The 19,181-nt window shown below is 48.2% G+C and overlaps 1 protein-coding gene and 2 long non-coding RNA genes across 6 annotated transcripts in view; 2 read left to right on the top strand and 1 right to left on the bottom strand.

The window, feature by feature from the left end:
- The first annotated feature begins 787 nt into the window (after positions 1-787).
- On the top strand, positions 788-3,734 carry LOC309365458. Its single transcript, XR_014166166.1, has 2 exons — positions 788-1,116; positions 1,248-3,734. It is a non-coding gene; the product is annotated as an uncharacterized lncRNA (long non-coding RNA).
- Positions 2,599-7,100, bottom strand: LOC309365304. Its single transcript, XR_014165988.1, has 2 exons — positions 6,362-7,100; positions 2,599-4,549 (listed from the first exon to the last, which is right to left on the bottom strand). It is a non-coding gene; the product is annotated as an uncharacterized lncRNA (long non-coding RNA).
- A 2,579-nt stretch (positions 7,101-9,679) lies between these two features.
- The window catches only part of LOC309364505 (uncharacterized protein), a 28,244-nt gene continuing 18,742 nt past the window's right edge, over positions 9,680-19,181 (top strand). For 2 of the 4 annotated variants that reach the window (XR_014165851.1, XM_081901957.1), the window contains exons 1-4: positions 9,680-10,179; positions 13,135-13,403; positions 15,670-16,055; positions 17,516-17,648. Coding sequence is in view for 3 of the 4 variants with exons in the window: in XM_081901957.1 (XP_081758083.1) it covers positions 13,154-13,403; positions 15,670-16,055; positions 17,516-17,648 (769 nt within the window). In the remaining variant the exon portion in view is untranslated. The other 2 variants (XM_081901958.1, XM_081901959.1) reach the window with 2 other exon arrangements.

The raw sequence follows: 19,181 nt of genomic DNA, 5'->3' as shown, positions 1-19,181 counted from the left end.
ATAAATTGGTAGGCATGCATTTTAAAAAGGTAAAGGACCCCTGGTCCAGTCAAAGGCGATTATGGGGTTGCGGTGCTCAGCTCGCTTTCAGGCCGAGGGAGCCAGCGTTTGTCCACAGACAGCTTTCCGGGTCTTTGGCCAGCATGACTAAACCGCTTCTGGCACAACGGGACACCGTGACAGAAACCAGAGCACACAGAAACGCCGTTTACCTTCTTGCCACAGCTGTACCTATTTATCTACTTGCGCTGGCGTGCTTTCGAACTGCTAGGCTGGCAGGAGCTGGGACAGAGCAACGGGAGCTCACTCCGTCACAGGGACTCGAACCATTGACCTTCCAGTCAGCAAGCCCAAGAGGCTCAGTGGTGCTTCAGGTTAAGAACAGACCTCCAGAACGAAGTACGTAATCAGAGGTACCACTGTGGCCGTGAAGAGCCCTGCCAGGCAATAAAAATCACACTGGTTGCCCTACTTATGGAGCCTCTTCTCTTTATTGCATCCCCCCAAACATACATCCAGAGTCTTATATGGGGCAGGGACCCATTTGTCCTTTGCTCATGCGACTCAAATACATCCAAATTATGTTCCATTATAAACAGACACCAACGATGCAATGTCAAAACATTAAATCCATTTCATTTTAATGTGGTAAAGTGTGGGAAAATGATTGCTTGTACATGAGAGCATGAGCAAAGTTCTTATTGTTATAGGGTGATTTCATAGCTAGAAGCATCCTTGGAACATGAACAGCGCGTGGACAGCTCGTGATGTCCTATATGATTGGCTAACGTGGCATGGCCTGATGCTCGCATGGTCTAGTGCGAAGGTTCTTATCTGCTTGCTAGAACAAATTGCTTGGCTTGTACTTTGTATCTTTCTGATTTCACACAATAAAAGCTGTGCTGCATGAGCCCTAAGAGCTGCCATATTTCGGAACCTATTATGGTGTGAGACTGATTTTTCCTTGAATGCCGAGCTGCAACTCGACAATTGGTGCCCCGTGTGAGGCCTTCGGACTTCACGTTGTTTTTCATTATTCAGCACTCACCAACACGTCGTTCATCCACGTAGTGGATCCCTGGTGAGTGCTCCCGTGTGACTGCCTTCGGACTTCACGTTGTTTTTCATTGTTCAGCACTCACCAACACGTCGTTCATCCACGTTGTGGATCCCTGGTGAGTGCTCCCGTGTGATTTCTTTCGGACTTCATGCTGTTTTACAACGTTCAGCCTCACCTCGCCCGGCAGGGCTGCAGACGCGTCGTTCATCCACGTAGTGGATCCCCGGTGAGAGCTCCCGTGTGAATGTGATTCTGGATCAGCACTTATCTCCGCCCGGACAGGGCAAAAGGCGCCTCCCTCATCCTCCTAAGGATCCCTCGGTAAGTGCTCCCTGCTCTTTTTTGCAACTCTTGCAATCATGGGAAAATCTCTCTCTGCACCACAGAAAAAATTTTTTAAAGACCTTAAATTCCTTTTGGCCAGTAACAACCTTGCTGTTCGGAAAGCTGACCTTAAGTCCCTTATAAAAGCCCTGGACACCCACTGCCCGTGGTTTCCCCAGGATGGAAATTGGGGGTTAGACGATTGGAAAAAAATTGGACACTTCTTTCAAAATCATCCGCAGATTGATGTGAAGGTTTTACATGCCTGGGGTAACGTCTACAAAGCTATGTCGTGCTTAACTCCTTCAAACATTCTTCTGGCTGCTGCACCAGCTTCTTCAGACGCCCCCCCGGTTCCCGCTTTGCCTGCCTCAAACCTTCCTCCTATAACTCCGGACATTCTCTCTTCGCCTCATCCTGTCACTCCCCTGCATTCTTCAAATTCTGCAGCACCCCCCGCTCTTCCACCTCCTCTGCCCAAGGCATCTGGCACCGCTTCCACCCCACTTCAAGAATCTCTTCGCGCCGCTGCTCCGTTGCTAGCTTTTGATTCTACAACTCCTAATCTTTTTCCTGTGATTGCTCCTGCCGCGCCAGGGGGAGGCCCAGCCCGGCACGAACAGTTTGATTTGAGATTCATAAAAGAACTGTATTCCTCTGTCCAGAACAATGGCTTGCAATCTCCTTACACCCTGGGTTTGTTAGGCACTATTTTTCAACAAAATTTGATACCAGAGGATGTTAAGCTGTTGGCCCGCACTGTAATGCAGCCTCATCAAATGATTTTGTTTATACAAGCTTGGCACTGGGCCTGCCAACGTCGTGTTGATGGGATTCGGAATAATCTTAATAATGTTGCATTGGCTAATCATCAGGCTGCTTTGGCTGCTGCCGCTGCTGGTGCCGCCCCACCCCCAGCCCCCGTCATGTTAACCCAAGCTGATGTCCTCGATGGGTTAACGGGAGGAGGCAACTTTCTTACTGTTGCCCAACAGCTAACTCTCGATCCTCAATATTGGGAGGCCACTACGGCTGCTGCTCAGGAGGCCTTGGCTTCTGTCCCTGATGACAAAACTGAGCGCGATGGCCGATGGGGGAGCGTTAGACAAGGTCCTACAGAGCCTTATGGACAATTTGTCGATCGCTTGTATAACACCCTTAAACGGCAAGTTCAGGACGTAGCAGCCCAAGAAGTGATTGTCCGCCAGCTTGCGTTTGATAATGCGAATGAGGACTGTAAGCAAGCACTACGCCCTTTGATGGCAACTCCCAATGTAGCCATTGCAGATATGCTTAAAGCCTGCCAATCGGTGGGGACTGAGATACATAAAGCTCGCTTGCTAGCCGCAGCTCTATCCTCCACTGTGTCCAAAAATCCTGCAAAGGATAAAACCTGCTATGGATGTGGCAAAGTGGGCCATTTTCGTGCACAGTGCAGATCTAATACAGAGCAATGTCGTCCTAGCAAAAAATGCCCCATTTGCAAAAAAGGTTTCCACTGGGCCAATCAGTGTCGCTCCGCCACGCCTCAGCAGAACCAGCAAAATCAGCCGACGGGAAACCGGCAGTCGGGCCCACCCCGGGCCCAGGCTCAACAATAGGGGATCCAGTGCATTCTCCAGCCATCCCACCTCCGGCTTTACCTCGCCTCCTTTTAATTCAGGACTTATACCTGCCAGTCCCCTTTGTACCACACCAAGCCAGGGTGTCGATAGGGGCTGGTTTTTCTTCTTCAGCACAATGCCTTGTTTTTCCACTGTCAGAGGTTTTGCAGCAAGGGATCCACCTTGTTCCAGATGTTTTACATGGATTACATCAAAATGACCCCTATGTGACTGTATTTTCTGATCGCGAGGCGCGTTTGCAATCAGGTTCTCCTATAGCAAAACTTATATGCGTCCCGAAGCCAACCCAGGACCATGACCCCCTCATTGCTGCTACCTTCCCAGTCACAGAGAAGCGTCCAAAGATCCACATGACCCTTGGGGGTCGCACGATTGAAGGGGTCTTGGACACGGGGGCAGACTGTTCTGTGATCGCTATCAAGGATTGGCCCTCTGCCTGGCCACTTGAGCCAGCTTCTTCTGTCATTGGCGTTGGTGGCGCTGCAGCTGCCCAGCGCAGCAGGAACCCTATTTTGATTCAAGGCTCACAAGGCTTTGAAATGACTATCTTACCACTGGTTCTAGACATTCCCGTCTCCCTTTGGGGGCGAGACCTGCTTGCTGCAGCGGAAACTACTATTTCTACAAATTTATGCTAAGGGCTGCCCCTGCCATGCCCCGGACTGCGCTTTCTCTTTGCTGGACCACAGACACCCCCGTATGGGTGGATCAGTGGCCTTTGCCTAGACAGAAGCTTGCAGTGGCAGCCCAGTTAATTGCGGAACAACTTGAACTGGGGCATATTGAACCTTCTACCAGCCCATGGAATACGCCTATTTTTGTCATCAGAAAAAAGACATCTGGAAAATACCGTCTGTTGCACGATCTACGAAGGGTTAACAACCAATTGCACCCTATGGGGACCTTGCAACCTGGCATTCTAAATCCCAACATGTTGCCACAAGACCATCAGCTTGCAGTCATCGATCTCAAGGACTGTTTTTTCTCTATCCCTTTGGCACCACAAGACAGACAGCGTTTTGCATTCACTTTGCCAGTCCTGAACAACTCCAAGCCAACCCAGCGCTTTCAATGGTCGGTTCTCCCACAAGGTATGAAAAATTCTCCGACCTTATGCCAGTATTATGTGGATAAGGCGCTTCAACCATTCCGTGAGCGCCACCTAGCGGTCATCTGTTGTCATTACATGGATGATATTTTAATTTCATCATCACACATCCCTGACACTCTTCTCGAGGACCTAATCCATACTCTGATGCAAGCAGGATTGACAGTGGCTAAAGAAAAAATCCAGCGGACTTTACCTATTACGTACCTGGGACACAAACTGACAGCATCTGCAGCCATTCCAGTTATGCCTCAACTACAGTTTCCTGGTCATCTTAGACTGGTGGATTTACAACAAATCCTTGGACAGCTGAATTGGATAAAGAGTTATTTGGACCTGCCCACCTCTACTTTGTCTCCACTATTTTCTGCCCTTAAAGGACATAAGGATCCAGCAGACAAGATCACAGTCACCTCTGCAATGAAAGAGGCTCTAACCACTGTGAACAACCATCTCCGCAGGTGTATGGTGGACAGGATTCCTTCTCTTTCCATGGCACAATTATCACTTGCAGTATTTGCCACCCCGCTCCTTCCAACAGCTATATTGTACACCACAGGCCAAAAGCCTGGGACTGTGTCTATTGTGGAGTGGCTTCATTTGCCTCATACTCCTCCACGGAACGTGTATGCTACACCCAACAGCGTCATGGACCTTGTTGCTAAGGGCCGACATCGAGCCCTTGCCCTCTCTGGAATGGACTTACAGTCAGTGTACCTGCCCTTTTCACAGGAAGAATTTCAGCATCTGATGATGACAGCCGTTTCTACCCAAATAGCTTTTGCTGATTTCTTGGGACATATCTTTCATACTCCTCCTAAAGACCCTCGTTTGTCTTTCCTTACAGGGCTACGTTATGTCTTGCAAACTGCTTTGTCCCCCTTACCCTTACCCTCCGCCCTTACTGTGTTCACTGATGGTAACAAATCCAGAGGGGTGGTGGTGTGGGAAGAGGAGGGGGGATGGAAAAGTTTGTATACTACTGAGCAGACCTCAGCACAACGTGCTGAATTGGCAGCTGTAATTTTGGCATTTCAACAGTTTGCTAATATCCCTTTCAATCTCATTGTGGATTCTCAGTATGTATATAATCTTTTGAATGTCTTACCATTGTCTTATATCACTCCTGCTATTGACAAAAATTTGTTTACATTGTTTTCCACTTTGCAGAACTTGGTACAAGCTAGAACTTGTCAGTTTTATGTTGCCCATCTCAGATCTCACACTGGCCACCCTGGGTATTTGGCAGAAGGTAATGCCCGGGCAGACCATGCTTTGAAAACTGGTATTTTTTCATTGTTTTCCGACCCATTTGAAAGTCATTCTGTATTTCATCAAAATGCTAAAGTTCTGGCAAAATCTTTTTCCTTGCCCATTTCTCAAGCTCGAGACATTGTGTCACAGTGCGCAGTATGCGCTAAATCTCCCACAGTCATTCCTTTTGATGCAGTTAACCCTAGAGGCCTGCATCCTCTGGCAATTTGGCAAATGGATGTCACCCACACGCCTTCTTTGGCTCCATTTTCTAGGGTACATCTCACTGTGGACACTGCCTCTGCTTTTATCTGGGCCACTCCTCTCAAAGGAGAGACCACTCGTCATGTTATTCAACATTTAATGCGCTGTTTTGCTGTTATGGGAAAACCCCATACCTTAAAAACTGACAATGGCCCTGCGTACACTTCTCAGGCCTTTTCTGATTTTTGTTCTTTGTGGGATATAAGGTTGACTCATGGCATTCCTTTCAATTCTACAGGGCAGGCGATAGTCGAGCGTTCTCATTTGACCTTTAAGACCCTTCTCAACAAGCAATTGGGAGGTCGATCGCCTGCTGTATCTGAAATACCTAATGCTGTACATCAAGTATTGTTTACTCTAAATCATCTCTTGTATCCCCACAATAAGGATTTTACGCCTGCTGAACTCCATTTCCGGAAGGAGGAAGTATTGCAACGCCCTTTAGTGTCTTACAGGTTGCTTCCAGATCCACAGTGGAAGGGTCCAACTTCCTTGATTTCCTGGGGTCGCGGGTTTGCGGCAATTGACGTAGACGGAGTTCCCCGATGGGTTCCAGCCCGCTGCGTTCGACCTTGGCGCTCTTCTGTTGCCTCGTCTTCGCCCGAGGAGACACCAGCACCTTGAAACCGTATTTTACGCTGTTTGCCGGTGATGACCTCTCACCTGACCTCAACCCACATTGCAGTTGGAGACATCGCCATATTGATGTGCCCTGGATTACGTCACCTTCCACAGCGGTTCCAGTGTTTCCTGGCACGTTGAAAGGCCATCTTCAACCCTATCGCGTTGGCCCCCCTTCCCCCTGGGAAGCCACCGTTTCTACCACTTATCGTTACAGTTTTGCCGCCTCTTGTCTGGGAAATGAACCTGGCTTTGAAGGATGCCCTCGTCAGACCGGCATCGCTTGGATTTTACCCCCCAGATATTTTTGTTTCTCCTCCCTCAGGAGTCCTGCCCTATGATGTGTTCCCCTGAGCATGTACAGAGGGCTGTCTTGAAACTATTGTGGACTCTTGGCAAGGGAGGGGGTGAGGGGGTTTTCAGTGTGTTCCAGTTGTTTCATTCTTGTGCTTTGGCATGGTTCCCGGACAGAAAGCAAGTTGCAACATGGTTTTTTTTTAACAAGGCCTGCGAAGACAATGGCCCCTGTTCTCGACCTTGTTGCAATCTTTTTAATTACAGCAAGCGGAATATGCTTGGCTAGTGCCTTTTAGCTGCTGAGAAAAATGATTTTAAAAAGCTTCTCGAAGCTTTGAGCCTTTTTTGGTGGTGGTATTCTAGCATTCCAGTAAATGCTTCATATAAGATTAGCAATAATATGAAGGACAATCGCATAAGTTTACCTCCTGTATTTCTATCGCTTGTAGAATTAGCTCCTTATTGTTTTCATTTTAATCACAATAGCAAAAAATTTTTAGGTCATTATCCATATTGTAATTGGACACATGAATACATTAATGGATCTTCTTGTTTTCTTAATGTTACAACCATGAGTGGCAGACCAAACGTTTTAATTAATAATGTCACAACTTACATGACCTATGAACAACAAGCTGCGTGTAGAGACTTTTATGTTTGGTTCGAATGGATGAGAAAGAGCAGCAGAACTACATGTTTGCTTCAATCTGATTTATGGTTACTTTGTGGCACACGTGCCTACAAAGAAATCCCCTCTGCCTTTTCTGGTACCTGCACGTTAGGTATAGTAGTACCCTTGGTATATAAAATAGATAAGCTCCCAGCGGTCCGTTTGCGTAACAAAAGGGAAGTACTATCACCTATTTCTCAATATACAGGGACGGCCATCTCTAGGTCCCTTCTGCCTTCTTTAGGTGCAGCCATGAATTACCGTGATTTGCATAAATTGGCAAACTGGACAGAAAATTTGTTTAATTCCACCATTTTGGCTTTAAAAATGATTAACAAAGAAATATCAGAAATAAGAAATGTAGTTCTTCAACATCGTTATGCTTTAGATGTGATCCTTGCTTCTAAAGGTGGAATTTGTGCCTTAATTCATTCTCATTGCTGCATGTATATAACTGATCAATCGACCAATATCTCTGCTACTATTAATCATATGGAACAAATGATAGCCCATAATCCTTTAAATCCACCTGAAGGTTTTGATCCATGGGAGTGGTTGTCTTCTTGGTTACCTAATGGATTGTGGTTAAGAAAAGTATTATTGATTGTAATTGCATGTATTGTTGGTTTTATTATGGTGTGTTGTTGCATTCAATGCATACCCTCTTTGATTTCCCAATGCACTGCATGGTGGTACCGACCACGGCCCACCACAGGGGTTACAAGAGGAATTTATGTTGCAAAGTGTAGACGTGTAGACGCTTAGGCAATGAAGTGTACGATTTGGACTAATGGTCCCTCTTTTCCTCTAATAATATAAACAAGAAAAGGGGATATGTGGGAAAATGATTGCTTGTACATGAGAGCATGAGCAAAGTTCTTATTGTTATAGGGTGATTTCATAGCTAGAAGCATCCTTGGAACATGAACAGCGCGTGGACAGCTCGTGATGTCCTATATGATTGGCTAACGTGGCATGGCCTGATGCTCGCATGGTCTAGTGCGAAGGTTCTTATCTGCTTGCTAGAACAAATTGCTTGGCTTGTACTTTGTATCTTTCTGATTTCACACAATAAAAGCTGTGCTGCATGAGCCCTAAGAGCTGCCATATTTCGGAACCTATTATGGTGTGAGACTGATTTTTCCTTGAATGCCGAGCTGCAACTCGACAGTAAAGGTAAAGGGACCCCTGACCTTTAGGTCCAGTTGTGGCCGACTGGGGTTGCGGCACTCGTCTCGCTTTATTGGCCGAGGGAGCCGGCGTACAGCTTCCGGGTCATGTGGCCAGCAAGACTAAGCCGCTTCTGGCGAACCAGAGCAGCGCACGGAAACACCGTTTACCTTCCCGCCAGAGTGGTTCCTATTTATCTACTTGCACTTTGACGTGCTTTCGAACTGCTAGGTTGGCAGGAGCAGGGACTGAGCAACAGGAGCTCAACCCGTTGCGGGGATTCGAACCGCCAACCTTCTGATCGGCAAGTCCTAGGCTCTGTGGTTTAACCCACAGCGCCACCCGCATCCCTTTTATTATTATATAACCCAACACTAATTCAGAGTTGAATCCCTAAGGCGGCTGGATGGCACCTTGTACCCCTCCTTCTGGCAACTGCAGCCAAGCTGGTGCCAAATTTACTGCTCTGGTTTCCTTTGGACCATATCAGTAAGGCCGAGAGGGGGGTTGTGTCGTCTGGCCAGCCCAGGACCTCACTTTGCCACTGCTATTGCAGCGGTTTGGCTCCACCCCCAGATGCACACTGCATTGCCTCTTGAGACAGACAGATGCCAACAACAACCGGGTAGGCATGCATTGTCACTTGTCAGCTTGTGAGACCGGTGCACCCATTGGCTGCCCTGCTCTGACATCATGGAATGTTCACGCACACTCTTAATGGCTCAGGTGACAGAGCAGCCATCACCCGCCCTTCAGTGGGTATGGCAGAATGAATATGGCATATAGGGGCACGGTGATACAGTACACATGTACTAGGAACAAGAAGGCAGTAGTGCAGGAGTAGAGCATGACAGCTGCATGTACTTGAGGCTGAGACGTTCTGTGGGGAAGAAGGATGGAGGTGAGATCAAGGTCCAGCTCTGAGGGCCTTCTGGCGGTTCCCTCACTGCGAGAAGCCAAGTTACAGGGAACCAGGCAGAGGGCCTTCTTGGTAGTGGCGCCTGCCCTATGGAACGCCCTCCCACCAGATGTCAAAGAGAACAACAACTACCAGACTTTTAGAAGACCTCTGAAGGCAGCCCTGTTTAGGGAAGCTTTTAATGCTTGATGTATTACGGTATTTTAATATTTTATTGGAAGCTGCCCAGAGTGGCTGGGGAAGCCCAGCCAGATGGGTGGGGTATAAATAATATTTTAATAATAATAATAATAATAATAATAATAATAATAATAATAATAATAATTAATGAGGAGGAGGATGATAATGTTAACCAAACAACAACGATCGCAATAACCGAACGCGAGGCAGCTGCTAAATGCACAGGAGCAGGGAAAAACATTTGGCAACCTTCCCATCTGCCAAGGAGCAGGGGAAGAAGGAAAGGAAATTGGGCCACCCTGTTGTCACCTGGCTCATCTGCTAAATGCACAGGAGCAGGAAGCGGCGAGCAAGCTGGCAACACCCCTGCCGAAAGCACAGGAGCCCTGCCAGAAGGGGGAAACAGGAAAGGTGGCAATCTCTGAGCAGCTCAGCACGGACCTGCGTTTCCAGCAGGAATGGAAGGGTTAAACATCCGAGCTGAGATTCCTAGAGGGGCCCAGAAATTGGGGGAGGAGTGGGGGCTCTCAGACAGAGCAGGCTGTTACTTCCTGCCCAGCCTTCTTTTTGTGTGTGTGCATTGGGGAGGGGGGCGTATTTGCGTGTGTGCATGTATTTTGGATTTCCTTTTTTTTTTCCTTTTTCCAAATAGCGACTCAGGAACAGCAGAGGCGGTGAGAGAGGCAGGTAGCTATGCACATATCTATAGACCTATATTTTGCATTTTGCAGGAGCTGATGAGCGATTTGCAAGGCTGGAGGTGTTGGGTTGGGGCCCCCGGATAATTTATTATTAGTATTGTTATTTACGAGGAAGATCTGCAGCCTCCCTAGCTTCTAGAACAACCTTGCAGGCCTTTTGATTTTTTTGAACCAACAGCCTGAATTGAATTCCCTTGGCTGCCCTCCCATCAGATTTGAGGTTTGCATTCCATCTTTTGGAAATCCGCTCTCTCCTTGTCCTGAAACGCTGTGCTGGGTTTCGGATCAATTTGATTATTTCTCGCCGGTTGTTTTGCACGTGTATTTTAAAATGTTCAGATGGGCGTTTTAGAACCCTGTATTTAAAGAAATGAATGAAAGTTTGAAAAGCCAGTTATACATTCTTTGCAAGATGCAACCTGGGGCCTTTTTGGAGATGCAGGTTTATGACGTTCACACATTACATTAAAGCAGTGTACAATCTGCGCGCTTGTGTACACCAATGGAAGATATTGTCCACTTATCCACATGTATGTGCAAGCAGCGCAGTTAAAGTGTTAGCTGCCCTGAGCCCGGCCTTGGCTGGGGAGGGCGGGATATAAATAAAATATTATTATTATTATTATTATTATTATTATTATTATTATTATTATTATTATTAAAGTATACAAATCGACATGTATGATCTCTTACATGCAAACACACGTGTAGAGGCAACATGTACCTGCCTTTAGTGTAATGTGTGAGCGAGTCTAAAATGATGAAGAAGGTGGAGGAAGGGTGGAGGTATGAGGATAGCTCAGTGAGGAAAGCTCAGTCGTACTATTTGGGGGGACAGGGGGCAGGCAGGTATGGGGGGCTACCTGGTCCTGAATGGGGTAACTGTGCCCCTGAATGACCAGGTGCGCAGCCTGGGAGTCATTTTGGACTCACAGCTGTCCATGGAGGTGCAGGTCAGTTCTGTGTCCAGGGCAGCTGTCTACCAGCTCCATCCGGTTTGCAGGCTGAGACCCTACCTGCCTGCGGACTGTCTCGCCAGAGTCGTGCATGCTCTAGTTATCTCCCGCTTGGACTACTGCAATGCGCTCTACGTGGGGCTACCTTTGAAGGTGACCCGGAAACTACAACTAATCCAGAATGCGGCAGCTAGACTGGTGACTGGGAGCGGCCGCCGAGACCATATAACACCGGTCCTGAAAGACCTACATTGGCTCCCAGTCTGTTTCCGTGCACAATTCAAAGTGTTGGTGCTGACCTTTAATGCCCTAAACCATCAGTGTGTTTTTACATGAGTAGAATGTGTCCTTTTATTTAAAATGCATCTCTGGGTTATTTGTGGGGCATAGGAATTTGTTCATAATTGTTTTTTAACATAATATAGTCCGCCCCCCCCACAAAGTCTGAGGGACACTCGACCGACCCCCTGCTGAAAAAGTTTGCTGACCCCCACCCTAAACAGCCTCAGCCCAGTATACCTGAAGGAGCGTCTCCACCCCCATCGTTCACCCAGACACTGAGGTCCAGCTCCAAGGGCCTTCTGGCTGTTCCCTCCCTGCAAGAAGTGAAGTTACAGTTAACCAAGCAGAGGGCCTTCTTGGTAGTGGTGCCCGCATTGTGGAACACCTCCCACCAAATGTCAAGGAAATAAACAACTATCTGACTTTTAGAAGACATCTGAAGGCAGTCTTGTTTAGGGAAGTTCTTAATGTTTGATGTTGTGTCGTGTTTTTAATATTCTGTTGTGAGCTGCCCAGAGTGGTTGGGGAAACCCAGCCAAATGGGTGGGGTATAAATAAATTGTTGTTGTGGTTGTTGCAGGAAACTTAATCTCCGGGTCATGGGTTTGAGTCCCACGTTGGGCAAAAGATTCCTGCATTGCAGGAGGTTGGACTAGATGACCCTCAGGGGTACCTTCCAACTCTGCAATTCTAAGGGGCTACCCCCCCCTACTGGCAATTATCAGTCTCGTGGTTTGTAGGCACAAGCGGAGGTGTGGATGAGTCCTTGGAGGAAACAAGGAAGACCTGAATGCAACAGCACAGCTCTTCCTGCCCGAAATTCCCAGGAGCCATTATTCAGAAGCAATTACTACCACTTGGAGTGGAGGGTCAGCGTTGCCATTCTGACTAGTAGGCATACTTCCTTTGTAAAGATGTCATAAAGGTAAAGGAACCCCTGAACGTTAGGTCCAGTCGTGGCCGACTCTGGGGTTGCGGTGCTCATCTCTCTTTATTGGCCGAGGGAGCCGGCGTTCAGCTTCTGGGTCATGTGGCCAGCATGACTAAGCCGCTTCTGGTGAACCAGAGCAGCGCACGGAAACACTGTTTACCTTCCCACCGGAGTGGTACCTATTTATCTACTTGCACTTCGAAGTGCTTTCAGACTGCTAGGTGGGCAGGAGCAGGGACTGAGCAATGGGAGCTGCCAACCTTCTGATTGGCAAGTCCTAGGCTCTGTGGTTTAACCCACAGCGCCACCCACGTCCCTAAGATGTCATAGAATCATAGAATCATACAATTGTAGAGCTGAAAAGGAGCCTGAGGTTCATCATATCCCCTGCAATGCAGGAATGGTAACAACAACAACAATTTATTATTTATACCCTGCCACTCTGCGTGGCTCCCAACAGAAAATTAGAAACACGATAAAACATCAAACATTAAATACTTTTCGTCCTGAATTTCTCACCATTCAGCTTCATCGGTTGATCCTGTTGGGTTCCGTTGTTCTCTAAGAGAGGGGAGAAACCTCCTCACAGTGCATCATAATTTTATACATCTCAGGCCTAACATGCATAGGATTGTGCTGCAGGATTGTCACTAACTCATTTTCAGAAATCTGAACGTTTCGGAAAACAAAGCTTGGATTCAAAGCTTCTTACTTTCTCAAATTTCGGAATGTTTCCTTCGTCATCACAGCCCTGTTCTCGATTTGTTGTCAGGACGAAAGGGCCGTTGAGCATGATGGAGCCGCCCTCTCAGAGCTTTCTGCTCCAGTCCGCGGGGATACAGTGCCGGGTGAAGCAGGAGCCCGACGAAGGTTGGGGGTCGCCCGAGTTCTTGACGGTCGTGCAGATCTCTGATGGGAGGCTCGGAAACCCGGACGCGCCGTGGGACGAGGCAGACGCTCCCATTGAGGGGGCTGGGAAAAAGCAACAGGCAGTGTGCGCTCCAGGCCTCAAAAGGGATTCCGAGCAGATGTATACTACCGGTAAGTGCCCAGTTTAATAATAATAATAATAATAATAATAATAATAATAATAATAATAATAATAATAATAATTTATTATTTATACCCCACCTAGGCTGGGTTTCCCCAGCCACTCTGGGCGGCTTCCAACAGAACACTAAAATACAATAACCTATTAAACATTAAAAGCTTTCCTAAACAGGGCTACCTTCAGATGTCTTCTAAAAATGTTCTTCTCTTTGACATCTGGTGGGAGGGCGCTCCACAGGGTGGGTGCCACTACCGAGAAGGCCCTATGCCTGGTTCCCTGTAACTTGGCTTCTCGCAATGAGGAAACCACCAGAAGGCCCTCAGCGCTGGACCTCAGTGTCCAGGCTGAACAATGCGGGTGGAGACGCTCCTTCAGGTATACTGGTGTGAGACTGTTTAGGGCTTTAAAGGTCAGCACCAACACTTGGAATTGTACTTGGAAACGTACTGGGAGCCAGTGTAGGTCTTTCAGGACTGGTGTTATATGGTCTTGGCAGTCATAGGATTGTAGAGTTGGAAGGGACCCCAGGGGTCATCTAGTCCAGCCCCCGCCCCGCCCCCGTACTGCTGTTTTATCTACAAAGCAGATCACTCTGATCTGTGGGGCAGCTTCCCCTTCCGACACCCAAAGGTCTCAGAAAGTTTTTCCACTGTGACGCGGGGCTTTTAGCGTGGATGCCCCTGTTCTGTGGAGCAGCATTATTGTCAAGATACGATGTGTCCCCGCTCTCTGCCCTTTCCGGAAACTTCCATTTTGACAGGTTTCCAGATAAACAAGTGCCTGCCGTACGGGTCTACTTATTGGGGCTGGAATAACAGCTAACAAATACAGCCGTACCTTGGAAGTCGAACGCAAGCTCCTGCAGCCAATCGGAAGCCCCATCGAACATCCGGCTCCCAAAAATAGTTCGCAAACTGGAACCGTCACTTCCAGAGTTGCGGCGTTAGGGAGCCAAAATGTTTGAGAACTAAGCTGTCAGATGCTGGTGGTGGTTGCTCGTGAGTAACCAGGCAGGACTCCGACCTGTCTTTTACAGGTTTTATTGTGCAAACTATTTACAGTGCAGATCCACAAAGTTCATGTCCGTCTTAGTCACTTGCAGAATCCGGGAGTGGCCCCTTCCGGCTTCTCCCCCAACATAAGAACTTAGGCACCCCAAACCTCCTCCTCCCCTCCTTGTCTTTCACCCCTCTGTGCAAGCTGGGCTACGGAAGTGGCATGCGTCCCTCCTGGTCACCTGGGGCTCTCAGCAGCATCCTTGAGCCCTTTCCTCGCTCGGCTGACCCCTTCCCTCTCTTCTCTCTCTTTTTTTAAAAAGATTTTTATTAAAGTTTCAAAAATTATATAAAAGCAAAACAAAACAATAATACAAACAGACAAAAATGAAAAACAAGTATAATTTCAATCCCTTATTTTCTTGTAACTTACTTCCCCGACTTCCTCATACCTCCCCTCTCTGTATTCCAATTTCTAATTTATTAATTCAGCAAATCCTTTCCCTTAATTTTCATTTAATTTTTGGCTTTTCTTTTCTTATTACTTATCCATTACAGCTGGAAACCACATAATTTCTAAACCAACGTCATTCTAACATTCATTAATTTTGCAATATTTTTTAAGATAGTCCTTAAATTTCTTCCAATCTTCTTCCGCTGTCTCTCTCCCCTGGTCTCGGATTCTGCCAGTCATTTCTGCCAGTCCCATATAGTCTATCACCTTCATCTGCCATTCTTCCAGGGTGGGTAGACCTTGTGTCTTCCAATACTTTGCGATGAGTTTTCTTGCTGCTGTTGTAGCATACATAAAGAATGTTCTATCCTTCTTTGGCACCAATTGGCCGACAATACCCAAGAGAAAGGCCTCTGGTTTCTTCAGGAAGGTATATTTAAATACCTTTTTCAGTTCATTATATATCATTTCCCAGAACGCCTTAATCTTTGGGCACGTCCACCAAAGGTGGAAGAAAGTACCTTCATTTTCTTTACATTTCCAACATTTATTATCAGGCAAGTGGTAAATTTTTGCAGCAGCATCCTTGAGCCCTTTCCTCGCTTGGCCGTCCCCTTCCCTCTCTTCTCCACTGGAGGTGTGGCTTTCCCCACCGCTGGAAGAGGAACTGCTCCTCAGGAGTTTTGGAGGCTCTCTGTATCCCAACGGCCCCTCTGCCTCCCTCCCCTGTTCCGATGGCAGTCCCCTGACATAAGCTGTTCAAAAACCAAGGTACGACTTCTAAATATTTCTTCCTTGTTGGACTAGATGTTGACAGAGCATCTCTGCAAGCCTACGAGAGCCGCGATGGAGAACGGGCGCCAGTGAAGGAAGAGGCCTTTTGCGAGTCGGATGCCCTGGAGGCAGAGGCCTACCGCCAGTGTTTCCGGGCCTTCCTCTACCAGGAGGCCGAAGGGCCAAGGGAGGCGTGCCGGCAACTCTGGGAACTTTGTCGGCACTGGCTGAAGCCGGAGAGGAACACCAAGGGTCAGATCCTGGAGCTGCTGATCCTGGAGCAGTTCCTGGCCATCCTGCCTCTGGAGATCCAGAGCTGGGTCAGGGAAGGCACACCAGAGACCTGCTCCCAGGCGGTGGCCCTGGCCGAGGATTTCCTCCTGAGGCGGGAAGAGGCGGAGGAGAGACAAGGAAAAGAGGTGAGGCCGAGATCAGGAGGGAGGGAGGGAGAAACCAGTGATACCTTAGCGTGGTGGTAGGGCACTGTAATGGTTATATGGGGTTGCTCGTGCGTAAGTTGCCGCCACTCCTGGCTAGGTAGCCTGGTTAAACCTTTCCTGGCTGGACAGCCCTTCACTTCGTGGCTGTTCAGTCGCTAGCAGAATCCGTCAGTGGGCGTTTCTTGAACTTCTTCCAGCAAAGACGTTCTTTGACGCCAAGTCTACGCCTACTTTCCCTGCGCGGAAGTCTTCTGCGCAGGGTGGGTGTGGGTAGCGGAGGACCCGTGCTCTCCCCGCTGGTCTCCAGCGAAGAGTCCTGGAGCCCCCTTTCCGATTCCCCCATCCGTCCCCCTTTATCCCTGGTGTTACGCTGATTTCCTTCCCCAGCCGATGAGTCCCCTCTCTCCTTGCTTGGCCCTTCTCCAGCATTGCTTGGGAGCCCTGCCTCCACTTCTGGCTCCAATGTCAGTTCCCTGACAGGCACCTACCGTATATTTCGCTCTATAAGACGCACTTTTTCCCTCCTAAAAAGTAAGGGGAAATGTGTGTGCGTCTCATGGAGCGAATGCAGGCTGCGCGGCTAAGCCAGAAGAGGGAGAGGGAACGCTGCGCAGCGCTCCGTCTCGCTGTTCTAGCTTTGGGCTTAGCTGCGCTCCCTCTAGCTATCCTGGCTTTTGGATACCCCCCGCAAAGCCTCCGTAGGGCAGCGGGACGAAGGCTCCCCGCTGTCCTGCGGAGGCTTCGTGCGGCTCTTGCGGGAAGAGGGGGGAAGGGACAGAGCGCGCAACTCTGTCCCTTCCCCCACCTCCCAGAAAAGCCCCCAAGAACCGCGCGCCCTTTAAAGAGCACGCGGTTCTTGCGAGAGATGGGGGAAGGTACAGAGGGCAGCTTACCCGCACGTAGCCTCTTCCAGGCAGGGGGAGCCTTCATCCCACTGCCTGGGAGAGGCTTCAGCGGCTATCCCAGAAGCCAGATCCCTCTTGCTGTTCTGGCTTCTGGGATTCAGAATTCCACCCCCCTTGTTTCCTCCCCCCCAAAACTAGGTGCGTCTTATTGTCTGGTGCGTCCTATAGAGCGAAAAGTACGGTAATTTGCGTGCAGAAGGTCCCAGGTTCAATCCTAAGCCTTCAGGTAATGGCCCCTGCCTGAAATGGTAGAGAACTGCTGCCAGTCAGTGTAGACAACACTGTGTTAGATGGTCTCCCTTAGTATGACACAGCTTCGCCCGTTCCTAGTCCTTTGCAGGGGAGCCCCAGCTCAGCAGTAGAGGACCTGTTTTGCATGGACACAGTTTCCATTCAGTCCCAACATTTTCAGGTAAGGCTGGGAGAGAGGCCATGTGAAACCCTGGAGAGCTGCTGCCAGTCAGTGCAAGCACTACTGAACTAGATGGACCAATGCCCTACTTTGGATTCTGACTTAAATCCGCCTGCTTTCAGGTGCTGCTTCACCAGGTGTCTGCCAGTCTCCCGGAATCAGATGGAGCTCCGTTGGGTATTGAAGCAAAACAGCTTTTCAGGGAACCTAAGCGGGAGGAGGAAGACGATGACGACGAAGGCACCGAAACTGGGGGTGAGAATTCCTTTGTGTTGTCCCTCTTCTGGCATAGCCTGAGTGGTGGGGTGGCTCTGGATATCCTCTCATGCCACTCTTTTCAAATACTGTTGAGCATGGCTTAGAGCCCTCGTATCTACGGGACCGCCTCTCCTGGTCTGCCCCGCAGAGGACCTTAAGGTCCCTGAATAACCATAGTTTAGAGGTCCTGGACCCTAAGGAAGTCAGACTATCCTCCACCAGGGCCAGGGCCTTCTCAGTGATGGCTCCGCCCTGGTGGAATGCTCTGTCCCATGAGACTAGGGCCCTTCAGGATTTAACCTCCTTTCATGAGGCCTGTAAGACAGAGCTGTTCCGCCTGGCCTTTAATTTGAATTCAGCCTGATCTTTTATTTCCCTTCTCTTCCCTCTCCCTCCCCTTTTATGAAGATCACCCGCTCTAAGACCTCACAGTTAATTCTTCCCTGGCCTCCTCACTGGCCCAAGTAGGACCAATTCAGCCAGCTAGCCCTGGGGATTATCTAATGCTTATTTCCCCTAAATTAATTTTTGATTTTTGATTTTTATTGTTATTTATGTTTTTATACTGTATTTTATGCTGCTTTTATAATTAAGTGTTTTAAATTTGTTGTTAGCCGCCCTGAGCCCGGTTTTTAAACCGGGAAGGGCGGGGTATTAAAAAAAATATATATTATAGTAGAAGTGGGCTGTGCATAGCATGGATTGGCTGGCACCTGTGACGTCTCAAACCCATTTCCCTTCCCCATTCCTAGAGCAGTTTCGCAATCTGGGCCTGGTTTTGCCAAGTGGGCCTGGTCTGGAAACTCCAGCTAACGCAGAATGTGGTGGCTAGACTGCTGCTGAGTGGGGAGGGAGAAGCAGATGGCCAAGAAATATGTGATACCACTGTTAAAACATCTGCATCCATGGCCTAACAGCTATTGAGCCAGGTTGAAGATCCTTGTATTCATTTACAAATCCCTGAAAAACTTGTGCCCAGGATACCTGAATCTTTAAGACCAAGCTCGACTGTGAAATTTTTTGGGGGGGAAATCAAATACCAACTTCGGTGGTATTTGCTCAGCTATACTGAATCCAACAGAAATTCTGTAGGCATCTTCATTACCTGCTAAATGTTTCTTGACAGTTTTTTTTTTTAAATACTGCTAGACTAATGCAGATGGTTAAGAAGAATCATTTCCATAACAGTGGCTTTACATTTCATACTTGGCTTTTATTGTGTTTATATTTGCCACAATCTCCTTTGCGGTTTCTAATGACATTGCGGTATCCAAGCAGGTTGCCCCCCAAAACCTTGTTATTGTGTGGCCTCTTTTTGGTGGGCCAAAGAGAAGGGCTTCTGATGAAGACTGCCAGGTCTGGGCTGGTTCATATGGGAAGAAGCCATCTTGAAGAACTGCAGCGCTGAGCCGTATAGGGCCAAAAGAGGTGCAGAATTTGTGAACCTGAAAAATGTGTGTGGTTTTTCCCCTTTTTGTTTAAAATAAATAACAACGGCAAGTGGCTAGTCCATAAGGAAGTATGGGTTTC

This window comes from Podarcis melisellensis (genome assembly GCF_964234715.1).
Source record: "Podarcis melisellensis genome assembly, chromosome: 2".
Taxonomy (NCBI): domain Eukaryota; kingdom Metazoa; phylum Chordata; class Lepidosauria; order Squamata; family Lacertidae; genus Podarcis; species Podarcis melisellensis.
This window is presented reverse-complemented; position numbering and strand designations above follow the sequence as displayed.